Here is a 21,552-nt window from a genome sequence, read left to right on the forward strand (position 1 = left end):
AATAGCAGTAAAACTCATCAAAATATAGATGATAATAATAAAAGTACATTAAAATATATCTTTGTTCAATATAATAGTGATATGAGGTAAGTAGGCTTTTTAAGATTAATTTAAAAATAAGAATTATGAATGCATGCACGTGTACATACACTTGCTACAAATGGGATCAACAAAGACCTTCAGCGTTACGAGATAAGACAGACATGAAATGAGGGCAGAACAGATGTGCTTGAGTAAATGCCAGTTCGAAGTGTCTTCTCCGTCTTTCAGGACTGCATTTCTGCTCCTAAGCCAGAGCGGTTTGCATGCGATGAACTCCCTGGTATACACCGGCTCCCCCGCACTCTGTGTCCTCAGCAATTGCCTTTGAACTCTCTCACTCAGCAGAGCATAAAGTCCAGTTCAATTTGATGAAGAGGAAATCATGATGACCTGTATGTAATAGATTTAAGTGCAGTACGGGGTGTTATGTTTTCTTTCAAGGTGTCTTTAGAGCTAATGCAGAGATACTATTTTAATGTTTTCAGCTTCTTGTTGCTATCCATTTAACAGTTTACATCAGATTTGTAAACCCTTCATGACATTTTTGCTAAAGGAAACATTACTTCATCTATTACACTGCTAACTACAGCATATAGTTTTCTTAGGTAAGTCAGAAGTTCAGACCAGTGTCAGAGGTTAGCTACATTAGTCATTTGTGATGAAAGAAAAGCCTCTATTAATGCTTATGCACGAGGATTAATATGACTTGAATGCTGTAATCCTTCCTGTTCGACTGTTGGCATCATGCTGCTGCCTGACAACAGCTGTTTCCTCCTTAATCTAATGGAAAAAAATTGTGGTAGATTGTTGCTTGCACCATTACAAGCTCAGTCGTTCCAATTTATGTTTTAGTAAACATGCGTATTTATCACAATAAAAACCTCTTAAATGTATGCACATATTGCATATAGTATAGTCTTGTATATTTTTGTCATCTGCTTTAGTAAGTACCCAAAGAACCAACCGACATTGTTCTGCACCAACACTTTATTTTTAGTTCTGTAGTTAGAAGTGTGCTGTGTGGGACCACAGGATCCAAAACTTGTCATGAGGAAAAAAACAGGCATTTGGGGCACATCAAAAAATGAGTGAGCACTGCATGTCATGACACTTTGTAATTGCCACTCTTGGCAGAAGGCCAAGCATGAAGTTCGCAGTGTCTTTTGAAGCTACTGGAGCTGGAGGATCCTGCCTTGGAACTGGACATCAGGCTGACATCTCTCTGTTTCCTGCCAGCTGCTACTTTCAGGACACAAAATTACACTTGCCTCAAGTATTTCCCCGAGCTTCAAATTGTTGGGGTGGTTAGGGGAAGCTTGGAGTTCCAAAACTCATCCATGAGAATCTGATTTGGACGCTGCTGGATCATGGTCCCATCGTATGCGCTGGTTTGACTTACAGCTACCAGTATGTTCACATATATTGAATACATTTGGTATTGGAGATTAAATAAAGGCTTGTTAAATGACAAAGTATTCTGTGAAAGCGGAAGACTGAACATTTGTATTTTTTTTAAAAAATCTCCTTTTGAGTTGGTGATGTACAGAAGAGTGACTGCTGTCAGTGACTGCAGAACTCCCAACTTCTGCTGGGGGAAATGGGCTCATGGTCAAGGTCTCTCAAAATCCACCTACACCAGCCCAGTAACTGTTGAGAGAAGTGAAAACCAAACTGCTCTCTGTTTTGCAAAATGCAAAATATTCCTAATAGCAGGACAGAAAGGACAAATGGTCCTACACTGCTGTCTGCTCTTCCTAGTAGATATGCGCTATGAGAAATAGAATTCCTTACTTAACGTTTGAGGATGATGGTTTCACAGGCTGGAACACACCATGGACTGGCTGCACAGAGACTGAACATCTCATTTGCTTCTAGAATCATGCTCTGGAGTTTGCGTAACCACTAGTTTTGTAATTAAGAGGATCTTTGGGCATACTCTTGTATTAGCTAAGATTCATGCTAAAACTGTTAGCTTAGGAAATCACTGGATTCTGCAGTGCTCTTTGGTATTACCTGCTTCCAATGAGACTTTGCATGCAAATATGAAAAGCTGGGGCAAAATAGAAATATTGCAAGCCCTAATAGATAGAATTAGATATTGCAGGTATTTCTATGACACTGCAGAACGTATGAATTGTGATCAAATGTTTATGGATGAAACAGAAGGAAACAAAGTACGGAATACTCTGCTTATATTAAAGGCCTGTTGTGTAAACTGTATTTAATGCCATCTTTAAACAGATGAGTTCCTGTGAGTATTCTCAAGGAGGTTTCTTTTATTTGTGCCATCGACCTTTGTTTAGTCTGAAGTAAATACAGTTTATTTAAAATGCACTCTTAGGTTTCAGCCCTACTGCCTCAAACATAACACCAAAACTAAACAATCAGTGGGACAGTCTGTGGGCATCAGTATGAGCTGGATTATGAGCTCTGGGGATGTATGTGAATGTAATTTTTCCAAGGACACAGGAGCTGATAATATATACTGACATTTTACAGTGAGAACAGATCTTTTTTTAGAAAGTCTTCAATCCAGAGGTATTCTTAATATTTGAACTTTTTACTATAGCAAAATGTATTTGACAGTTGTAATTCTTTAGCTCAAAATATCACTCAGAAATTTGGAGTGATGCAGAGGATGTCTTTCTGTTTGTCCATTGACATTTTTGATATTTACATTTCCAATCAGGGCATTAACACAACAGTTTTACCTGACTAAAATGCACTATTAAAATTTAAATACATGTTTATTTTGCTAATACATAATTCACTGAATTAAGATAACACTGAACATGCACTATGAGCTATAAACTTGGCTTGCAATTCAGAAAGGGGCCTGTGTTCTGCAGATAAGTACACTGTCAGCGTTAGTCTGTGTTTAAAATGTTTCAGCTACAGGGGTTAGAACTGAAGAATTGCTTCATTTCTGCAAAGCAGGAGCAGGCCAACCTGTGCATCACAAGATCCAGGTTTAGGACTGAGTTCCTGAGAGTTATTTGTGACCACGGCACATTAAATGTGATCCAGATTTCCTCGAATGGTGATGCTTTTAAATCTAATCAGAAAATTGTATCCTTAGAAAGTTCTTTTTTAAAAATAATTTAATATAATAAAAGGTTTTTGCTACTGTCCTATATACTGAATCATAATTCATATTTTTCATCATTGATATACATTTACACTGCTTTCATTGTTGTAAGGAACCAGAATTATTTTAAATTATGCCCTATTTGAACATAAAAGTAGCTCTACTGGATTGGACCAAAAGTCCATCTATCTGGTATCCTACCCATGTTTAAAAGACGCCCATAGAAGAGTTTTAAAGCAGGGACGACATTCCCAGTGCTTTTGCCAGCTTGCAGCCATATGCTGCCAGGCAATTCCTGAGCCAGATGTTCTTTCTATGTATTTAGTAATAGTCCATGGATTTCTTTTCCGCAAACATGTCTGGTCTTGCTGAGAACCTGTGTAAGCTTTTAGCTTCCCCAGCATCCTGTAGCAAAGAATTCTGCTGCGTAACGACACATTACATGAAATGCCACCACTTTCTGTTTGGTTTGAATCAGTTTTTTCATTGCAGTTATAGTTAATTCCCCTTAGTTCTGGTACTAGAAGAGACAGTGAACAATCCATTGATATAACTCTTCTTTTTCCCCTTCAAGGTTTGTATCTTACTAATTTAGGTCCCAGTCTTTACCTGCAGAGCACCTTCTCTGCCTTCTCTGGGTTTTTTTGTGGGGTTTTTTGGGGTTTTTTGGTTTTTTTATTGATCCTATAATTATAGTAGCCAGCAGTAAAATCGCTAGGATTACTTGTATGAGCAAGGTATACCCAACTAAGCCCTGAATTAGAAATGGTGTTTGGTATAGTTTAAATCTCAATATTGTTTAAACATAAACACAGCTTCCATTGTATTTTGTGTGGATGTTGGGGGCAATCAGCCTCTTAACAGAAAACCTGATCCGACTGTACAATTTAGGCCAATACTTATTTTATTATTAACGTGCATTGTTTACTTCAGTAAGAGTACATTATGCCAAAGGAGTTTGCCATGTACTTTTATGGCTTAAAAGACTTTCTGACATACACCAAGTATAATGCAGAAAATGCCATTGGCAGATTTGTAAGTATATTCCCAGTATTCTTCTCTATTTTGCTATATGCCTTTAATTGAAGAATGATACATAATCATCTATTCCAAGGCTTCTCTACTTTCTGTCCCTAAATGTGAATAATACAAAATAAAATACACATACTGGGTCCTTATGCTTTGAAATTCGGGTCCTTGCAAAGCAACTACGATGAAGCTTGATTTTAAAATATTAGCCTTGCTTTTCATTAAAGTGCTTATCTGCAGTCAAAAGAATGAGAAATTAGGTTAACTAAAATAGTTACAATATTCTGAACTGAATAGTTAAAAGTAGGGAATTATACTGACTAAAGCAGGATACTTGAAGCCCTTGGAGGCTGGCATTCATGGTGGTGGGATGTGGCAACGTCCTAAAGTTATTACCATTTCACGGCTCGTTGGCAGCTCAAAAATTATGTCCTTGCTTCATGGGGAAAAACAACATTCCAGTTTTGCCCATGTAACAGGTACTTCAGGCAGCGCTTAAAGCATTTAAAACTATTATGGTTATATATTGTAATATATATTTCTGCATAACGTTACAGCGCATATTGTACATTGTGCTGATTCCTTGTGAAAATATCTTCCTGTGATTACTGTAATGAAATGCATTTTGCATAGACAATGTTGTAGAACCTGATGCTTCCACAAATAGATAAATCTCAAACTGGGGCTAGGAAAAAGAAAAATCTTCAGCTTGAAATCTGCTCCTATGAGCATTTGTTCTTATTGTAACAATAATCTTTTATAGCAATTTTTTCTTAATTTTTTGTGATGTCCCAAAGCAACTGAAGGGAAGAAACTAACAGGCTAAGAAAAGAAAAAAGAATGGTTTTGGCAGGCATGCAGCTTTTTCCCCTTAACTCTTTATTCATGGCCAGGAGCCCCAGAAACAGCATATAGACACGTAGTCTCTGTGCTGCTTCTTTGGTAAAACTAAAACTAATAGATATCTGAGGGTTCAATGGCTGAAGATTCATTTTCCTAATTTTTGTGAGTGATTTGTGGCCTTCTGCACTCATGAAAACCAGCCTATGTCAGTGAGAAATGTGATTGTTTTATAAACAATAGCTGTACTAGCCCTGTGAAAGCCCTACTGCAGCTGCAGTAGAAAAGCACTTTATACTGCTACAGCCACCTAAATACCTGAACAGGTATTAAATATTACAAGTACTCTTACATTGATAAAATTTATCTACACTAGGGTCTTTTTTCTTTACCCATTCTGGAAGAGTCCCACTGGTAAACTTAAAGTGTAGAAGGCCCTAGTGAGAAAGTCCCCTTTCCGTAATTCTTCTAATTCTTTGGGGAAGTGCTCCAAAATTGGGTACTGTTGACAAGTGCCCAGCCTGAACTGTATGGGTCTTCCTGAATGTGAAGGGGAGAGGGAGCGGACACCTGGTAGTCCCATCATTTCGGTGGAAGCACTGGAGGGAAGAATAGTACATGAATCCTTGTGGTTTCACGTTGCTGTTCCCTTGTCCCGCCGTGTTTTTTTACCCAAAAGAAAGGGTGGTCAAAATTTTTTACCATATTGCTATTTCATGAAAGGCCTGTGTAGTACAAAGAATGATGTTGAAATAAATCAAACTGTGATCTAAGGAAAAAATGCAAACAGAAAGCAGAATAAGAAAATATTTGGTTGTCCTATAATTATCCCCAATGAAAAAAAAAACAACAAGGAAAAAGCAATCTCAATATTACAAATATTTTATGAATCCAAAACCCAGAGAGCAAACAATTCACTCATGAACTTATTTATTTATTCCTCAGAAGAGAATTTACAAGCCCAGACAGGCTGGTGGACCGCCCAGCTCCAGCTGCACCAGGCCAGCAGCTAAGCAAGGGGACTGAAGTCCTGGTAGGAGCCACCGGGGTGCCCGTCTCTCCTGCAGCCCCTCAGAGACGAGCGTAAAGGAGCCTGAGCATTGCAGCTGATGTTCAGCTCAGAGGACAGGAACTCGGGGCTGAAATCTTAGTCCCAGGAAAATTAGCAAAGGCTTAGCGTCTGCCTCCGGCGGGGTCAACATTTTGCTTCACGTGCTCTGGCTGTAGAAAAGCTGCTGTATTCTGCTGTCCTGTCATTTATAACCTCATTTTCCAAAGCTTTTTCAGCCTTTGATGAAGTAAGGCTACCTTCTTCACAAGCACTAATGATCCCGGCTATGGAAATCTGATAATTTCTTGTCCTACAGAGTGGGTTTTTACCATATAATCTATTGAATTGCCTTTTGTCTATTTATCAGTATTTATCATCTCTGTCTCCATAAGAATAGAACCTAACACAATCTATGGTAATGTCAATTAGGCAATTAAAAAAATTTGGCAACAAGTGCTGGTCATTATATGTCTGCATATACAGGCAATGAGGGAGAAAAAACCATTTGCATAATATTTGGGGCTTGCTTGTTTGTGGCCTGTGTGCTGGTTTTGCCATGCTTCTGATTTGTCCTTCACCTTGTGGCTTGTCCTCTTAAATCCAGATTATATGTGATAGCACAGAGAGGAGAAAAACACAAATAATGTAATTTTGATATGACTACTACTTGATTACCCCTAACCAGCTAAGCTAACAAAAATGTAATTTTATGATATTTGTTAATACCACTGTTACAATTCTGGGAGAATTGTAGACGCTTCCGGACTGGAGGTACTTGTGTGTAGTTGAAGCCTCTGTACATCAGCCAGCAGGTGATGAAAGCTCCTACAGATGATTATCCCCACATGTACTTCTGTAACATGTTCCAAAACAAAGTTAAATTAAGTAAGTGCTAAATTTCCTCAGGAGCAGCAGAGCTCATGGTATCAGAAGTGTCATCTTTGTAATATTTTCTACCAAGTTTCATTGTCATGCATGCTCACATACAAGATGAGTCTCTTTTCAATGAGAATTTGTGAAATACTCTCCTTAAATTACTGAAAGTGCTTACTTCTTCTATTTCAGTTTTAAAGCTGATATAGAAAATGTGTTTGCAAAAAGAGGTAAAACCAAAAGTTTATGCAGCCTATTTATTATACAGGGATTGTTAAAATGCGTGATTACTGATAAAGAGATGATACTCCGGCTGGAAACGATGTGCCCCTTCAAAAATGTTACCTTTCATTAGTGTAGAATGTGATCTTCAGCTCTTTGCCTGTGTCTGTCTCTCATACTCATAAGTTCACAGTATGTAAAGTAATACAGCGCTTTCTTTTATGGTCAAGGAAGGATAGAAAAGAGAAGCTAATGATTCCTTCATATTTTAGATAATTTGTCCCATGATAAGAGACGGATGGACTCACGTAAATTCTGAGATGGAAATATTAGTGACCAGATTATAGTACCTTCTTGTAATTTGATTTTGTATTTAGTAAAAATACATGAAAATGTATAAGGGGTGGTGTTCCCCGATCCTGGGAATTGCTTTCTGTCCCTGAGGAAAATGCATGCTTCCACTGATGCAAGTTAGTAGCACCATTTCCATTGATTTTCAAGTGCCAAGATGTAACCTTCCTGTGATCTGAGAGCACTAGCCAACAGCTGCAGATGGCTCCTTGTCAAAGACCAAACCCTGACACAGCCGCACGTCGTGACTGCTCAGTCAGAGCCCCGCTTCCCCGTGGCAGCCATATGGCTCGGAGCCATTCCCTGGCTGCTCTTCCCTCTTGCTAGGTACGCGTATGTGGCCTCCTCCGCAAAGCACCCCACTTCCCCGGCCTGTTTTGTGCCCTGCACTCGCATTCTGATTTTGTTTGTGACCATATTAATTTCTCCCAGTGAAGCTACGATTGCATTTCACAGATTGAAATTTCAGGAGACTTGATCGTAGATGCCCTCATAATATTTATGTTATGTATATGTTTACATTTACATACATTTACATTGCTTTTCCCCATATGCATGCTTATTTAAAAGATACTTCAGCTTCTTTCTTTTTTTTTTTTTTTTTTTTTTTTTGCTGGGCATATGGTGAACAGCATTGTACATAGCGTGAGTTATTAAATAGTAAGATACTATATTAAATCAAAGTAAATCTAACCGCTATAACATAAATACCATTCTTTTGTGAATATCTTCCAAATGAACTGCAAACATTATGTTTTTCCTGCAGAAACTACACAGATGATATCCTGATGTAGGCAAACTTTCAAGTTTAGCCTTCTGTAACACCAGCAATTGCTTCCAAAATACACAGCAGTGGTAGTATATTCTTGCCTTGTATTTCCACAGCTCCATCTGAACTTTGCTCTGCAAACCAGTCTATCAGAATTTCTCTGCAGTCAGAGATGAGCAAATTAGCTGCAACAAGTGATTTATTAAATTTAGTTATTTGTGACTGTCACAAATGTACCCTTAGACTGAGGCCTTAGAGGCTACAAATTTGATGCTTTCTTTAAAATTATTTGTGACTAGTGTGTGTGGTTATGCATCAGTCTAGAAATACTCATGAACTTTATATAGTTATTGCTAGGTACATGGTACTGTAGTACAGCTATAATTAATAGTGCTTTGAGTTTTTATTATTCTTGCTGTATGACTGGTATTTTTTCAGCTTTCTCACTGGCTGCTTTCAATCACAAAGAAACAAAAAAACCCTCAAATATTTATTTCTTGTACAATTTTTTCCCTAAGTATTCACATTAATTTTCCTTGTAATTGTTATTCATGAGAGTTACATGAGAGTTACTTTTGAATAGCTATGAAGAACAAATAAAAAGCATCAGAAGTACTATCAGAAACAAATAATCAGGCTTTTTTTCCCTACAGTTTACATTTGTGAATTTCTTTGTTCAAAATTTGGCCAATCCTTACAATAATGCTATTGGAAAAAAGCTTCCAATCCCATATACCATACACTTAGACTCAAACTGGATTCAAAATTACAAGTGCTAAGCGTTGCTGTCAAAGCTAATTTATGCAAAAGCTGTAGAGAAAATTTTGGTTGTGTTAATTGATGATATTTTACAGAATGGCAGCATAACAGAAACAAACCTGGTAAGCTGATGAAAAAGGCAAGACAAGCAAGAATGTGGGGACTTATATTCCTCCTTTCTGATTTGTCTCTGATACTTACAGACATGGTTTTAAGAGATATCATCCCATTAATATGATATTTCTCAAACTGTAGTCAGGATTTCACATGTGGTAAAGTATGGTGTCCTTTTGGATTTTAGTTGAATTTCTGGAAAATGCAGTTCTGAGTTGATATGAACCATTTTTTTAATTAAGGTTGAATTCAGAAAATTTCTTCCATTCAAAATAGCAAAAATAATACTGACAGCTTGAAATATTCCATATTAAGGGTGGCTAAATTTGATTGCATTGCGTAAAACGTGAGAGAAGGAAACATTTTTCTAGGATTTGTTTGGGATGAAAGGGAATGATGCAAAATGAATATTTTTGTCAATAAGAAAGAGCTAAGAATATTTTGCTTTGTGTTAACTTGAAGTTTTACTGGGTAATCTTCAGTTTCAAAGGCCTTACAGAGAAGTGGTTTTCTTTCTCGCAGCCCATGAGTCATGCAATTGTTCCTTTCTTTGTTCTGAAACATTTCTTCTCAGCTCATAGCGACATTTCTGGATAGCTCTGGCTTGCTGAGTTTAGGATTGTGTCACAATTTTCCTGAGCTTTTCTGACTGACTAAACTCAGAAGACACTCTTCTTCTTTGTAGCTGCTGTATGTTTTACTTCACCAGATGTTCCTGTGCCGCAAATTCAGCTGTGATCAAATCTGCAGGCAACAGCAAAATTAAAAGGGTAATGAAGAGAAGAGCTCCCAGTCAATGTGCAGACTGACGTAGTGAACATGTGTGAGAGAGAGCATGGTTTCAACTTCCTAGCCAGATGTAGACTGAAAAAAAGCTATTCCAGCCCCTACTCAAACCTGATCTAAAGCGGAGGGGGGGAGTGGCTGACACAGCCCGTGAACCTGAGTGATGGATACAGTCTGCCTTTTAAAGCAGCAAATCATACGTTTATTTCAAGTATGTTCTCCACACTTGCTAGCACCATCTCCATCTCACTTGATGAATCTCCAGCTCGTCAGTTCATCCATTCAGTTACACCCCAAATGCTGAATATAGGGGTCTACTTCCTGACTTAAAGGAGAAGAGAGTTGTGAGTTACAGGAATCTTCTCCGCTCCTGCCTCTCCAGTGGGCTTGGTGTTGGTTGCAATGCCCAAGAGAAGAGACAAACCTAGGATTTCTGGCATTCATATGACAGCACCCTCACAACAACAAAGCGAATGCCCCCTACCACTCTGTACATATTCTTCGTAAGAAATTCCAGAATGAGCTTCCTATGTGTGCTTCGATGTGCAAACTGGTCAGCAAATCTGCTCAAACTGTATCATACATGCATATGTTCAAGTCAGTCATAGAAGGACTATTAACACTGATGTGAGAAGCAGCCATGAGAAAAGCTAATGTTTTCCACAATACTGTGTTTGTGATATAGTCAGAAAATATTTTTGTGATATGTACAAGGTCCCAGTTGCCTTACAGAGTTCTGGGCCCTCATGCTCAAGAAAGATCAATTCAAATGGGAACAGATGCCGAAAGAGTCAACGAGGATGGTCAGGAGAATGGAAGATCTCTCCCTGAAAGAAAACCAAAAGCACATAGCATGTTTAACCTAGAAAAACTCTTTTTGAAGGGTTATACAGCTGCCTGGTATAAATGTAAAACAGGATTAAACAGGAACATGAGATACCATGCTCCACAGCTTTTCTTTTGCCTTTATTTCATTTTCATGCTCTAGTAGAGTATAACTACCTATGCAATGAATGCATTCGGTGTGCACCACATCCAGGTGACACCTTGGGAGAACTAAGAAGGATCGAGGCCATTATATTCTGAAAATGCACTGTCTTTTCGTAATTAGTGGCATAGGTGAAGTCATGGTTTATAAAGCTGAAATTGTATCAAAACTAGCTCAAGAGAAAGGGGGCATTCAGACTCACCAGTGAAAATCCCTTAGTCCCCACCATTCATGCTGACTTTCCACTTTCCAGAAGTGGCATGAAACATCAGTTGTGGTATTACGTTTTCCCCAAAAGTCCTATACCTCATGCGGAGATACTGCAAAGCATACTAGATTTATCATCTGTTCTCTGTGCTTGTGGATATAGAAAACCATGCCATTTTATCCATATTAAATCACGCACCAAAAGAAAGTAAACATAGTGATGTAATGGGAAGTAAGGTACTGCATTTTTTGGTACCTTTCAATGTAATTGAATATATGGTGAATAATTTCATAAATAGCTAGGTATTATTAGCCCCATTATATGGATAGGGAAAGGGAAGCAAGAATTGATACGAGGGTTTGTGCAAGGTTACACTACAAATAAACGTGGATAAATTACCGCTACTGAAACTGATATACCTCTGGGTAAAATTCAGCAGCTGCCTGACCATGAGCAAAAATGTGAAGCAGATGAGATGAGAACCTCAACCACTCAGCCCACCCTGTGATTTATGTAAGGTAAGCAGATGGGCTGCAATGGGCAAGATCTGAATTTCTCCAGGGAGTGCATTCAAGAAAAGTCAAGCTGGATAAACGGGAATAAATTCATGTATCCATTAGTATTCGTATGGATAATCTCAAAAACAGCATCGGTAGTTACTGTTTCACCTTTTGCAGTCATCGAATTAAGACTTACCGAAGCAGCCAGCAGAGTGCACCAGATACATTTTAGAGTAACTTGCAAGAAAAGAGAGGACCGTAAGCGGTGTCCCTCCCTTTTCTTATTTTCTTCTTTTCTCTTTGCTATGGGAAACAAATTACCTGTTTAAATATGTATGTGGAGGGCAGTGAGGGAGAAGGTGAAAAATTTCAGAAAGCCGGGAGGGTGTCAGTTCTCCTACCTGTGGCCGTGTCTTTGCGGTTGCTTCTGTGCCAGTTGTGTCTTGCTTGCTAAATTCCCGCACGTATCGAGCTGCCTCCTGATAGTATTGGACATTTTTTTCCACAAAAAATCTTATGAAAATTTCAATATAGGGTGTAGATTAGCTTGCAGGATCAGACTGTAAGAATGTTCATAATGTGCTGGCTAGCAAACATGTTACCAGCTTTCTGGGTACAAGTCTGCTTTCTGTGTCCATGTGTGTGACTTCATCCCCATCCCTGGATATTCAGGGATATGTAAAGCTGATCTGAAACACCTCCTACATACCACTGCGGTACGTTTCAGCGTACTGACTACTCCACATTGTGTATGCCATATGGGACACATCGTAACTGAATGTTGCATCTTCGATATTTTGAAGGGCAGCATAAAAGCATTCGAGGTGGAGTTTATCTGATGGATGTGGACATCTGCGTGTGACCTACTCGCGTAGTTAACCTTCCTAGTCACTGGAAATAAACAGACAATTCTAGAGCGTGATTCATCTTTATGTACTGAAGCGGAGGTCTACCATAGGGCAGAGGATTTTACCCTCTAAAAGTGCATTTCTTTCACGGACTTTCAGTGGAGCGTAAAATCACTTGCATGAGTGTAGACATCAGGAGTTAAGTAACAGAAATCATACCCTGAGTATGTAACCTGTAATATTCTTTTTTATGTTATTCCTAGCATTGGTTATTAACGGCTGCAGAACACTATTCACGTATGTGGTTCTTCATGTAGTGGAGTGCAACAATACATGAAGGGGGAAGCTTTATAAGGGTTAGATTTCACCTTACAATGTACAAACAACTTTCCGTTTCGTGTCTTTTCTGGCTGCTGGCTGGAACCCTGGAAACACAACTTGGACAATGGAAGGGCTGCCATTTTATTTGAATGTGAATTAGGTGAGTGAGCTGATGAGACATTTTCTGCTTGGTTTAAAACCCATCTGAACAAATTTTACAGCAGATAATGCTAGGGAAAGGATGAAGGTTTCCTGCATTTAAAATACGCTTTAAAAGTCCTGAAGTACAGTTGTACTTTCACTGTAGCACTGCATCAGTTGTCTAAATGCTCCGGCATTGGTTCCAGAGGGATCTCTGGACCTCAGCAGGAATAAATCCATCTACTGCCATTGAAGTCAGCCTGTGAATTTGAATTTGTAAGCTCACCTTTTACGATTTCCTCAAGCCGGTGCTTCTCAGTGGGTTGCATTTTTACCTGCTGATAATTCAGGAACATCATCAGGAACATGAAATGTGAAAAATCACCCGTCACTTACATAAAATATATAATCATATATTTATACAAATTATGAAAATCGATATGATTTAGTTTTTTATTTGGGAAAACTTTAACAAGGACAAAAAATCGCTCTGCAGTGAAGACTCAAAAGCATATGTTGAATACATGCATGTTCAGACCCTGTAAAGCAGCGATGAAGGATGGTACTGCTGAGAAGTTCTCTTTTTAGCCATTGCTTTGTTAAGAGAGCACTAAGCATGAGAACGCTGCATGATCTGCTTGGCTCTGGTGACTGATTATATTAAGTGTAAAGGCGCTGCACGACATCTTAATCTAAATATTTAAACTCTTTGAAGGAGTCTTGGATTCTGTAGCAAGATGGACTGATTTGTAATCTCCTTTCTCAATGATATCTCCTTTTATCACATAAAGATATATACCTCAAATAGTGCATTCTTATCTAGTTGATTATGAACAACCTTACTTTCCAAATAAGCATTCCCGTACCTTGTTAAGAACATGAATGTTAACTGCAAACTCAGCAATTACTGACTGTAAGTTGGTTTAGGCAGAAAATATACTGGTGAAAGAGAGTGGTGATATTCATGTCAGTTTACAGCAATAATACATCTATCTGTAGGTCCAAATTGTCTAGCTGGCTCCACTGTAAATCAGGAATAATTTCATCAAAGAAAACTATGGTGGTGTTATGCTGTCGTAACAGTACAAAGTTTGATCCTATCAAGTCGTCAAACGTAGTAAAGAAAAAAGTGTGCCTAGAGTTAAGCTCCTAAATCCACTTCCATGTTTGAAGTGTGTCACATTAAAGACAGATTTAAGATGGGAATCAGTATCTCTGGTGGTTTTATCAGTAATTTAATCCCAATTCTCATTTATTAATGGAACTGATTTCTTTCTAGCTCATTTTCCCACTCTCCTTGTGATATACTTACAAAAGCTTTCTTACTCTCCAGTTGACTGGTACAAACTCATTCGGGTTTTGCCCTTCTCAATCTCCCCCCACCCCTGCCCTTGAACGAGGCAGGTTCTTCCCCTTCTCCTTCTGCAGTGGAATTTTCTCTGAGCAGTCCCTGGTGACGCCACATTGGCTACATCTTGTTTCTGCGTTCTTCTTTTTACAGCGGAAATGCAGCATGTTATGTTGTGCCTTAATTACGATGTGTTTTAAGATGCTTATCAAAGAAAAAGCAGTTTATATTTTTGTTCTCATAACACCTAATATATATTTAGTTTGGGCAAAGGGCTTTGGAAAGCACTGATTAAACACAGAATGCTTTAAATGTTTTTACTTCTCTTTCTGTTATTTTTTAGCTATTCTTTAAAGGAAGTTTTGTAACTAAGTGGGGTATTTGGCATGCAAACAATTAGCTGAAGTTTTAGAAATGGCCAGGTCCTAAGGACCCTGGTATTTACATTTTTAGTTTTCTTGGTTTAGTTTAAAAGAGAAATGTTGGGTCCTTAACAAAATAATTTTGCATTCTGCATAGGCTGTTTGACAACCGACATGTGAATTTAAAGAAAGAGCCAAAGGCACCAGCAGATCGGTGTAGTGACGTACATTAATAGGATGTTTTCTCACCTCATGCTGATGTACTTCTGAAGTGACCAGTGAAAACAGCTGAGTCTTGTTTGTGTGTTTATGTGAGAAGTTAGTCCTCAATTTTTGCCTTTTGGACACAGCCTGAGAGATGCAGAGAGAGTGCTGTACCGTTGCAGTGGGAGTACAGGGAAATCTTTTCACAGTCCTAAGTTTTCAGTGGCTTCATGTCCTTGTTTTTGTGTGCATGCACGTGTGAGTAGGTACATACCAATAATTTGTCCCAGTGTATTGCTCTTGGTGCATACTGCTAGTTACGCTGTTGTAGCCGTGCTACTAAGCCATTGCTGAATCAGAACTGTAGCTGTGCCTTCCCTTTTACCCATTCCCTTTGGAAACTGAGAACACCTGGGGAGGTGGGGCAGCACCAACCTCTTTTATATGCACTGTAAATCTGCCCTGATACAGCTGGTTAAAAAGTCCACAGAGGTCAAAATAGGCTTGTTCTTTATTCTAATTTATATGCAAAGCTTATCTGTTGGTACTACTTTTTAGTAAATTATTTATTTTTAAGAAATCAAAATATGAAAGTTTTGATTAAAAAATTAAAAATTTCACACCAAAAATATTTTAGTCAAAACACCTTGGCCAGCTGCTTACAGACAAAACATCTTACAGAAGCCATAGAAGAGGCAGACTTTATTAAAACCCACCCCTACCCTCAATTCTTCACATGAACTTAAAGATAAGGCAGCAGTTGACCTTCCTTCAGTGGTGTAAGAAGTGAAAAGACACTTCTGTAATGGTTGGGCTATCGAACATCGGCCAAGTTTTCCTGTGCTTGTAATGTTGGGACTCTTCGCAAAATTTCATGGTGACGGTACCCTTTTTAAAGAAATCGGGGATGTCCTGCTTGGCATTCTTTGGCATTGGTCACCCTTTTAAGAAGAAACGTACTCGCTGAAAATATCTGCTTAAGTCAATGACAAAATTCAGTTATGTCTGGGTACCACCCGTGAACTCTGCAAAATCACCAGCCGTAAGCCGCAAGGACTCTGAAGGACAAACTGATCTTGCTCAAACGCGACGGGAAGTTCTTCCTGTTTGCTGCCCCGCTGGGAGCAACTTCACAGCGCCCGCAGGTCGAGATTTCTGTGCCGCCCCTGCTTGGCAGCTCTGTGCTGGAGAACAGCTGCACAGGAAAACGCATGGTCCATCCGCGACTGCCTGGAGCTTTCCTATTTAGGTGTACGGTGGTTTAAATAAGCGAAGGTTCAGACTCCAGATACCTGCGTGCTCCACAACACCTCACATAGCCCGGTACTGAACTTCTCAGGTATTTAACTCCAAGCAAAGCACTTGCCTGATTTGTTTGTTTGTTTTTTTTAAAAGGAAAAAGGAAATGCAATGCAAGTTACACTCCTATTGAAGTTAATCCATTCATTTATGGCAAAAAGCAATTATAATTCAGACAAATCATATGCTTCTGTGAATGCAGACAGAAATGATAAACCTAAATACTGCACACACATTTACAGGGTGTGTTGTAGTTGCCATGGAAAAAAAAAGGTTTGAGCATCGTGGTAGAGATCCTGCCTGCCAATTCAAACCCACCACCACGAAGGCAGTGAGTGAATCCCATCTCATCAGCTTGTGCCGAGGCGCAGAGGAGGCTGTCCCTGCCGAAAAGGCCGATCCAGCGCTGCCCTGCGGGGCTGTCGCTGGTTGGTAGAGCCTGACTTTGGAGCTAATGGCGGCTGGTTTAAGGCGCAGCGCCTCTGAGGCAGCTCAGTCTCCTTGTGTCCCTGTCTGACCCTATCACCTGCTGTGACTTTTTTTAACAATAGCTTGCAATGAAAAAAAAAATAAATCATTTTTGAGTATGAAAAGTTAAACCAAGCACCGAATCATGTTGTGATTCAGTGAAATGGGCAACGTAGAAAGCAAACCCCGAACACTGCAGGCGCTCCTTGTTCTTCTGGCCAGCACGCTGCCCGTGCACCAGGGCAGCCCGGCAAGCCGCCTCTGAGGGAGCCGCAGCGGGCGCGCGGCAGGCGGCACCCGCAGCCCCGCCAACTCGCTCGGGTCTGAAACTGCAGCAGCTTTGCTTTATTTGACTGATTTCTTCGCGGTCCCTTAAACCAGACTCCAGCCCGGCGAAGGATCGCTGGTTTGTAGCGCTACGGGATGTATGGAAGCGCACGGAACGCTACGGCGGCCGCCGGGGCCCGGGGCCCGGGGCCCGTCCCGGGTGGAGCCGGCGGCCGGTGCGGCGCAGGGCGGCAGGCGCAGGCCGCGGGCAGCCGCTGCCGGAAGCCGCTCGGTCCCGCCGCGCCGGTGAGCGGCCGCCGCCTGGCCCGCGGGGCGCCCGGGTGCCCGGGCCCGGAGGAGGGGCAGGGCTCGCCGGAGGGGGGCGGCGGCCCCGCCGGGCCGCAGGAAGCGCTGCCGTCACCCGGCGCTGCTCCGCTGCGCTGCCGGCGGGAGGCTGGGCCGCGCCGGGCCGCGGCCGGGCCGCCCCACTCCGCTCCGCCTCGGCGTCCGCAGAAGGGATGCGGCGGCGCACGCCATGAGCTGGCGGTCCGGCTCCCGCGGCGTCGTCCTCACCGCCTACCACCCCAGCGGCGGCGGCGCCCCCGGCGGGTGAGTGGCGGTGCGGGGAGACCGGGCCGGCGGCGGCGGAGGCTGCCGGCCCGGCCCGGCCCCAGGCGGGCGGCAGGTGCGCTCGGGGGCCGCGGGGCGGGAGCGGCTGCAGCCGCGGCTCTGCGGGCCGGGCGGCGGCGGCGGAGCGGAGCGGAGCGGGAGGCTGCCGTGCGGGGAGAAGGTGCCTCCGGCCCCCGGGGGCTGGTGGGGTTTCCCCATCCCGCATCCTCCCAAGCGGTTTTTCCTGTCTCTCCCCCCCCCCCCCCCCCTTCTCTGATAACCCCTGCCCGTCGTGGAAACCCCAGGCGTTTTGCTGGGCTACTGAGAGCCGAGCGCAAACGGCAGACGCCGGCTGTTGTCAAGGTGTCGGGAGCCGAGAAGGGTCCCGCGGCCGCCCGCGTGCGTTGTGGGCGTTAAAAGCGAACTGTTCCGGGCCGGTGCGGTTGTAGGCGCGGGGGTCCGTGGGGGGCGGGGCGCTGCCCCGCGGCTTGCGGGGGAGCCGGGCCCCGGGGTCGGTGCGATCAGGCTGTTCGTGGGGTGCAGCGCGCAGGTTTCCATGTAAACTCTTTGCGCTTTACTGCTTTCTTCTTTGCGTCATTGTAATTTTTTTTTTAATGAGATAAACAGAAGGAAGGTGTAGGTAACGACAAGATAAACTTTTTAAAGCATTTGTCATTTTGCTTAAGAGGTGAAACTGATAACGGGCAAAGGAGCCAACTTCGCTTTTATGAAGGCTCCGGCCCTCCTAGTGCCTCACAGCATGTGTTTAATACAGGCAGAATCACTGCTGGCTTTCCCACAGCAATAACCAGAGAGGCTGCTGTGTGGAAAGGGGAGTTTTGTCTTTATGGCCCATTCAGTCTTGTCTCTTCCTTGCTGAAACTGTCAACAAAGGTCCCATTGATAAAGATGGGACTTCTATTAATGCTGAGAAGCCAGCCGAAACTGGGAAGGTACTGAAACTGGCACACTGCTTCCATGCATGCATAGGAAGAGCGTGTCTGATCAAAGAGATTACAGTCTGATTAAAAGAAGATAAAAGGAAGTGTGTCACTCTGGACAAAAGATAACTGATGCACCATGATATGTCACACCAAGAGTCCAAGGCAAAGGCAAGAACTGAACTGAGAAATACAGCCTACCTCGTGTTTGAACCGCAAAGCCATGCCTCTCTTTTTATTGAGGTACTTCCTTCTCCGTAAGTAATGTTATTTATCAGCCCCGCTTTAAGTCCTGCTGTCATCTTAGCTACATATATAGGGGCACTGCAGATCTAGTTGTTTACTATTGAATGCAAAATATATGCATTTCTGCAAGAAAATCACAAAATTCACCACCTTCTCTATTATTGTCTGTGGTGCTTTTACTTCTCATACCCCTCCTCAAACTCCCCATCCAGGAGGGACAGGATAAAAACCACTTTCCCTGCTCCTTGGCATAACTTCTGAGTAAGGATCTGCGTATCTGTAACCTGTCAAGACTGGTTCCCTCCTTTAACACGGGGCTGCCTGGATACGTGGCTCTAAGCTGCAGTTACTCTTCGCTCCCAGAGGCCCCAGATGTGTGAGCACAGTGCTGGGGACCCTTCCGTGTCCAAGAAACTTCTCTCCCATGCTAACGCTGCCCTGTTAGGAGCAGCGATCTCATCAGGTGCTCTGCAGCTGCTCCTGGGGACAGCCTCCTGGGTAAACCGAGACATTGCCATGCAAGTAATGGTGATCCTTCACAAATTGTCCTGATGTGGGATTAAGGGAGCGCGGGGGGAAATAAATGTGAAAAGCAGTGTCATTTCCTTAATTATAGCAAATAAATATGTACGTTAAAGCTGCGCAGAACAGGGGATTCCCACAGTTAGTTTGCCTGAGTTCAGTCGCTGGCAGTGTTACGGTGTTCCAAGCCACACGTTTGCCATTAGGCTCGTTAAACTAAGATCCTAAAGGACACCTCTCTGCCTTTCTGCTGTGCCACTCTAAATTTGGACCTCAGTCCTGTCTCTCCCATTTTTATTAACCAGGATCTCAACTCCATGGTCCTGATTAATCTGCTCTCTCCTGCCCTCGATTCCCAGTGTCTTCCCACTTCAGAAGTGAGAGAGGTTGGGAATATTATTTTCATGGGGGCAGGGAGGGAAGGGAACGACCACTTGTTATTTTTTGGTCCTTTTAAAAACAAACCAACCAACCTTTTCTGAAACATGGTAGTATTTCTGTGTTTGGTTTTTTTTTTCCATTTTTCTAACTACTTTCCTTCTTCATCAACATTCCCAAGATGTGCAGAGCTGCATGATGATAATAGAGCAAACGCCCAAACCTGTATAATTCCAAAATATTTTCTGGAAATAATTTCTTCCATTATGTTCTGCACAGTGTGTAAGCGTACTAGTTCTGCCATCCAGATTCTGCATTTTATTACTGGTGTGAAATTGGAACTTGTTTTACCTTTTTTAAAAATAACAAAATAAAAACAACTTTTAGTATCTAGGTTAGCATATCTCTGCTAATTTGAAAACTCTATGATTTTTAACAAGGCTCAGAATATTAGGAAGCCAATGGAATACAGTGCCAGCTGTAATAAAGCAGCCCTTTTGGAAAGATTAATAGAGAAACTATATTGAATTATTTTTTTCATAGGCGTTCAAAATAGTGCATGTTAGAGATTGCTTTGTCTTTGGAGGGCTGGGGAAGCGTGGCACTGGTACATCCTGGAAAAAAATGATACGTTGGCTGTGCTCCAGACAAAGTGGCATCCTAGGAAAGGCCTATACTTCCTAACCACTTATTTTTTCCTTCAGGCATACGAGAAGTCTTGCGTTGTAAGACTTAAGAATTTTACTGATCTCGTAGATTGTTGAGCTACTTTTCTGTTCTTGTTTGGCCCTTTAAAGGTACAATGTGCCTGTGAAATATTTCCTTTAGGAAAGGCTTACCTTACCATTGGTTCACTAGGCTAAAATCTAGAACAGCCTCAGTGTCATTACTTCCAAGTTTGACAATTTAGGAATATTGCCTTGACAGTGGTGATGCACAAAATAGCATCAGAGCTGTCATCTTTGCCATAGAGAAGTTTGTTTTACGTTTTACTTTAAAGTAACAGTTAAAGGAATATCTTTGTATAGCGTAAATATTGATTGTGTGTGACTTCTGTGGTATACTTAAGTATTTATCCAAGAACTTCCTTAGAGAAATCACAAAGGCAGATTACCCAGTATCAAATTCAATTTTAATAGCTCTCTTTTCTGTATTGCTTCAGTTTTCTCACTTCCCAGTTTCAACCCATTAGATCCACTAATGCTTTGTTGGTTGTCATGCTACTTGCATTTTGATGTCATCTCCTTCTCTTTACCATGTCTGTGCACAAGCTTTTAAATCATTTCTTCTTGTTTTTTCCATGAAAACATTTGTTGTTATATGGACTGTGGAAAGTAAGAGTGAATCAGATAGGTTTCAGTCCAAGACCCTGCTTCAGTGACTGCTTGTAGGCACGTCACTCTCATGCACGTGAAGGGTGAAATCCACACCCTTAAGCATAGACTTCCAGTGCCATTTAGGTTCCTTGCTGAGGAATTTTACCCCATGTACTGTGGCAGAAAGGACTGCAGGTCCCGTGTCATATTTGCTTCCATATGTAGGCGTTTCAGATAACAACAGTCTTCTCATATGGCTGCGTGGGCTTACCCTCAGGCAATCAAATGCCATCCAGAGAGTCCTCTACAGGACTATTTCTGTCCTGTAGAGTGAGTGAATGTGTGTGTGTATGCATATATGTATGCCTGTATATATATGTACATAAAAACGTTTTTAAAATCTGATTATAAGGCTAAGACCGAGTCTGGAGTATTGAGTGGATAGGGTAGAAGAGATAGCAAAACTACAAGTGAATGCATGCAGAGTGCATGCAGAACTAGCCGCATGCATACCAGGGGATGAGGCAGGTAAACTCCCGTTACAGACCATTTTCAAGAGCCAAGCCTAAAATGCAAACTGAGTAATAGATAAATGATTTTAAATGTGGTGGCCACTGGAGGCTGACTTGGCTTTTCTCTCCATACCTTTGTCCTGTCTGGGA

At 41.6% G+C, this 21,552-nt stretch overlaps 1 protein-coding gene across 3 annotated transcripts in view; it reads left to right on the forward strand.

The window, feature by feature from the left end:
• Positions 1–21,552, forward strand: part of ARHGAP18 (Rho GTPase activating protein 18) — a 100,192-nt gene that overhangs the window by 11,267 nt on the left and 67,373 nt on the right. The window contains exon 1 of one of the 3 annotated variants that reach the window (XM_087776138.1): positions 17,276–17,487. The exons of 1 other annotated variant lie outside the window; for it this stretch is intronic. In XM_087776138.1, the coding sequence (XP_087632264.1) occupies positions 17,414–17,487 (74 nt within the window). In that variant the 5' untranslated portion in view covers positions 17,276–17,413. Of the gene's footprint in view, positions 1–17,275; positions 17,488–21,552 lie in introns of those variants that run through there. One more of the 3 variants, XM_087776137.1, reaches the window with a different exon arrangement.

Source organism: Nipponia nippon, unplaced genomic scaffold, assembly GCF_047370975.1.
Source record: "Nipponia nippon isolate SJK-2023a ecotype South Korea unplaced genomic scaffold, ASM4737097v1 scaffold_4, whole genome shotgun sequence".
NCBI classification, from domain to species: Eukaryota; Metazoa; Chordata; class Aves; order Pelecaniformes; family Threskiornithidae; genus Nipponia; species Nipponia nippon.